The sequence below is a fragment of the Centruroides vittatus genome, unplaced genomic scaffold (genome assembly GCF_030686945.1).
Source record: "Centruroides vittatus isolate TY-2023 unplaced genomic scaffold, ASM3068694v2 contig_476, whole genome shotgun sequence".
NCBI classification, from domain to species: Eukaryota; Metazoa; Arthropoda; class Arachnida; order Scorpiones; family Buthidae; genus Centruroides; species Centruroides vittatus.
Genome location: NW_027122268.1, coordinates 210,022 through 215,439, shown reverse-complemented (window position 1 = coordinate 215,439; position 5,418 = coordinate 210,022). Strand labels below are relative to the sequence as shown.

Here is a 5,418-nt window from a genome sequence, read left to right as displayed (position 1 = left end):
CGATGGTAGAACACCAGAAGTTGAACTAACCGTTTCCGAACCTTTCCGCATCTCTCGGTGTCTTTCAATAATAGACACTTTTATAAATGCGTTAGATGAAAGAATTTCAGCTTATAAAGAAATTGAATTGCGATTCGGTTTTTTAATCGAAATTTGGTGAACTCAGTCAGGCTGAAGTTTCAGAAAGTTCTGAAAGATTGCTTAGTAGCTATCCAAAAGATTTAGACGCTAATCTCGAAACGGAATTGTTGCAATTTCAATATTTTTGCCTTGACTTATTGCAATTCGATTTATAAACTAGTAGAGAGCGAGCAATGTATTCGTTAATTATTGAAAAAAAGTTCGAGAATCTTTTTTAAATGTTGAAATGGTCTTGAGAATATATTTAACGCTAATGAAACGCAATGCGACCGGTGAAAGATCATTTTCTAAACTGTTCATTATTAAAAATGTGTTGCGAACATCTATGACACAAGAACGTTTAAATTATTTAATGGTCATAAGTACAGAAGGTAATGTATTACGTGAAATAAATATTGAAGATGTAGTAAAGAATTTTGCAGATAAAAAAGCACGAAAATATTTTACATAATTTTTCTAAGTTTGCTTTATTTAATTTAAATATATTACAATGTATTAAATTTAATATGAATTTATAAGAATGTTTTAAGCTTAAACACTTTTACAATAATAAGTAAAATTTTTGAAAACATATTTTTTTTTTAAATACAGCATTTTATGTAAATTTTCTAAATCATCAAATTTGCCTAGTCTTAAAGGGGGCCCCCACCGAATTTGTGCCCAGGACCCCTGGATTGGTAAATCCGGCCCTGTTTATAATATAAATTCGTAATATTTTCCACATTTAAACATATTCCTGTAAGAAAATAATCATACGCTTATTTAGTACTTAGGCCAGTGTAGGCTAAGTAAATACTATCATATTATTAGAATTACTTGTAATATATTTTATAATTATATGTGTTTTAATGCGTTATATGTATATTATGCAAATAGTTGTTACTTTGAAAACGTAAGCAATTCGTGTTTTATTCGTTGCTATTGCTTATACGTTGAGATGATCCATTAATGGCAATATCTATAGATAAAAATTTGCACTCGTTATGAACAATATTAATATCAGTTTAATGTTAATTCTTAAGATTTTTAACATTAAATTGCTCTCGTATTTTAGTTTAAACCGACAAATCTGTCTCGAAAATCCTTCTTACCTAATAATAACATTTGATTGCATTGGCTTAATAATCTTATTTTACGCGAATGATTTCAGTTGATTGAATTAATAGGACAGCAACGAATATCCAGTTTTATTCTCTGATTGTTATTCTGTCTAGCAATCAGGGTTAGTTTCTGGAAAATAAAAAACTACCACAAAATGGGTGTCGCCTTGACGTGGCTTTGTGGCTTAATGTGTTAACATTTTATCAAACTTTTAAAGATAAAATTTTTTCACAAACTAAGAACACCCGACAGAAATTTCAAAAGTATTTCAAAATAATATTATCGAACTGAGTTTTTGTCACTTTTCAAAAAACTCTACATAAACATAAAAGATTAAATGGGTTGAATATACCGTGCTGTATTTATACAGTATAATATATAAAAATAAGAATAGCATAAATATAGAATCGAGCAAAAAATAAAATATCCACTATTCAAAACTTTAATATTTGATCTTTCCGAAAACTCGTAAATAAAAGTGTTCACACGGATACTTTCAGTGGATGGTGTACACGGATGGCTCTAAGCAAGAGTGCGGAGTGGGAGCTGGTGTGGGCATTCAAAACAACAGCAATAAGACAATTTATCAGGCCAGATTAAAACTCGCTAAACATTGTAGCATTACGCAAGCTGAACTATGGGCCACGTACAAAGCAATCACCCAAATAAAAGATAACTTAAATAAATACAAAGGTAACATAAAATTCCTTATTGATAGTAAGGTGGTTCTTCGTGTCTTGGCAAAAACTGAAAACATCACGCTACTGGGCAAAGAAGTTATTAAAGTAGCGCATTATCTCAGTGCTACTCGCAATATCCAATTCAGTTGGATACCAGCTCATAAAGAACATAAAGGAAACGAACTGGCCGATTCTTTGGCCAGGATGGCTAGTACTCTCAAGACGCAGGATACACATACCAGATTACCAAAATCAGCATTGAAAAATTTCTTAAATGAATGGGCACTAATTAAATGGCGGGAAGATTGGAATAATTCTACAACGGGGAGACTTTACCACCAGTTTATTCCCTCTATTACTAATCGCATCAGGGCTAACTACTACAAACCTAGATCCGAAACCACCCAATGTTTAACGGGGCACGGCAACTTTATGGCTTACCTCTACCGCTTTAAGAAGAGAAACACTAATAAATGCCGGTGCGACAATAATAGCGTAGGAGATGCTCTGCATTTTATATTCCACTGTGAACGATATGAAGATCAACGCATTCCGTTCTATAGAGAATGCATTCGAGAAGGTCAAAATTGGCCACCGACACCACAAAACATTTTTTGATAAGAAAAATCTGTGGAAGTGTTTTGAAAAGTTTATTGAAAGCACCAGGACTCTTCTGCCAGACTTCTACAGGAAAGAAAAAACTCCTGAGAATGAAAACAGCGAAACAACGTAATCGGCCGTGTAAAATTCTTCTGTACATAGTTTAGTTGTCTAGTATTAGTTTAGTTTTAGATTCTAGATTTTAAAAAATAATTTAAAAATATAAATAAAATAAAATAAAATAAAATAAAATAAAAATAAAATAATTTCCCATTAATATGTATCGAGTCCTCACGTATCATGTATTCTGTATTATTATATTATATTATATCATAGTAAGCTGCTATCTTTATTCTCTCTGCGTATTAAAATTGTAATTTTTTTTGTAATATTATTGTATCATTGCACTGTTCAAGGTTACTTTCTACCTACCCATATTAACGGGTCGAATAATCCCCAGGAATTTTTCGGGGGGTGGTCCGTTCGGATATGTCGGGCCCCGTCCCTCACCACCCGGTCGCCCCATTGTGGGCCTGGCCGAACCCATAATGGCCTACTAAAAGAGGCCCTCTTAATGCCCACAGGGCGGAAAGAGTTAAAAAAAAAAAAAAACCTACCCATATGTGATGGGTTTTGCATTTTACTGTAACCGGGCCATTTCTTGTAATTGTTAATATTGTGTAACGGTATTGTCAACTTCGGTAACTATGGTTGTTAATAATTTCCGATGCAGCGCTCTGAGGTCCTAAGAACTTTTTTCACCTTTACTTTTCCTCCTTTTACTTTATACCTATCCTTTCAGAACCCTCCCTTCAACCTTTTCTACACCCCTTTCTCTTCCTAGTGGGCTAAGTTTGCAAAAGCAGGCAGCCCCTCCTCTTTCTTTATTGTTCTTATTATTATTATTTATCGCAACTTTCGACAAATTCGAATTCGTTTCATTTCGAACGCCGGCGCCATCTTGGAATAGAAAGTTTTTTGGAATTGCGAGTTATTTTTCGTTCCATTTCGACATTTTTCGTACAAGTTTAATTACGTAAACCCGAATGACGCAGGCAATGTAAATTTTTTTATTTATAAGACATCAAAATTGAATAATTCTCGATTGAATATTAAATGTAAAAGTCTATTTTTAGATTTAAATTTTCATTAAAAGTATTTGAAGCTGGCGGTAGAATGAAAGTGAAAAAAAAAATTTAAAAATTCCTTACATCATTAAAGAAGAGCTTCGTCACAAATGCTATAAATTGGAAAAACTGCAAACTCAGCCTGGCAGTTAATGTAAACTGACCAATATCGGAGATGCTTACGACACTGATACGTCGCATTTATGAAACTGTTTTTCAATGACGTTCCTGTTACGTATGTAAACCTCCGGGGGATAACCCACACTCAATTGCCCCTTGACCTAGTTAGGCCACCCCCCCCGACCTTTGCCGCGTTCCTTTGTCTTCGGTCAGTCGTGCGTTAGCTATGGTGACACGGCACAGAGTTACGTTTGTATTATCACATAGTGACGTTTCATTATAATAAAGTTAATTATATACGTTAACGAGAGTCGTTTATTTTACGGGCATAACAGTACCCTTGTGCCGCGAATTTCTTATTTTTTTTCGCTACAATTCTATGTGCAGAATTTCATTAACATTGCGGGTTTTAATGTGCGTCATACGTTGCAGAGTGTAATATCAGTTTTATATAATTTCCTTTAGTCACTCATACTTTTTTTTTTTAACTCTTTCCGCCCTGTGGGCACTAAGAGGGCCTCTTTTAGTAGGCCCATTATGGGTTCGGCCAGGCTCACAATGGGGCGACCGGGTGGTGAGGGACAGGGCCCGACATATCCGAACGGACCACCCCCCGAAAAATTCCTGGGGATTATTCGACCCGTTTGGATTCGATCCCGGGTCCCCCAGAGCGGTAGGCTGCCACCTTTACCGCTCGGCCATCCGGCCGTCTAATCACTCATACTAGTGCGATATATTTTTCAGCCAACTTAGCGGAGACCATCGAAGCAAAAAGGCATGCGCAAATTAGTTTGCTCTTTTCCTCCTGTGAACACTAAGAGGGTCTCTTTTAGCCATCCCATTATGGGTTGAGCCAGGCCCCCAACGGGGCGGCCGAGTGATGAGGAACGGGAGCCGACATATCCGGTCGGATCACCGCCGAAAAATTCCTGGGGATTTTTCTACCCGTCCCGGGACTCCCAGAACGGTGACTACCACCTTGACCGGTCTATTTGTAAAATATGGTACTTTTAACAAGCTGTCATTTTTCAACCGTTATTTAAAAATAATAGCCAGTACAAAGTACGTCACATGTCACGCGTTATTGCGAAACAACTGGAAATCGGTTGTTCGGTGAATGGTAGAAAAGGACTCGAAGACACATTAAGTTTCTATCCTGTCAACTTGGTGAACCAGAATTCATTCCCGGTCCGAAATGAAGTAGTTTTAATGGGCGGTGTGAGGAAAAAAATCGTTAGGATTTTTATGTAAATGAAATATGCACGAAGGGCCGGTCCATGGCATTTATCGATGGAAAGCGTCTCCAGGTGTGGAAGAACGACGATGATACGACGGTTGGCTGCGCCATGCAAGTTTGTACGATCGAGTGCGGATGGCTCGGACTTGGACCTTCCGCAGTTTCCCGAGTGTGGGAGAGGACGGAAGGGAGATTGGCCCGGGTCGGAAAAAAAAAAAAACGAGACAGTCTTCAGCTTAACTCGAATCAAGTCAAGAAGAAGACCGAACCGGTAATCCCGAAATTCGTCGGAGGTCGACAGAGATCGAAAGCAGATACTGGTCAGAAGGCAGAGATCAGAACTTCCATCGGGAAAAGAGAAAAAAGAACTAAAGGGCCGAATTTGGGGTTCTTCGTCCTCACCATCAGGTCA

General features: G+C 37.1%; 1 protein-coding gene across 1 annotated transcript; it reads left to right on the top strand.

Moving 5' to 3' along the window:
• The first annotated feature begins 1,745 nt into the window (after positions 1 to 1,745).
• On the top strand, positions 1,746 to 2,540 carry LOC136977839 (uncharacterized). The gene has a single exon (XM_067273426.1). It carries the CDS (start codon positions 1,746 to 1,748, stop codon positions 2,538 to 2,540), a length of 795 nt encoding a protein of 264 aa, XP_067129527.1.
• The last annotated feature ends 2,878 nt before the right edge of the window (positions 2,541 to 5,418 follow it).

Coding starts and splice junctions, on each gene's coding strand:
- LOC136977839 (XM_067273426.1), top strand. CDS start 1,746: ATGGTGTACACGGATGGCTCTAAGCAAGAGTGCGGAGTGGGAGCTGGT.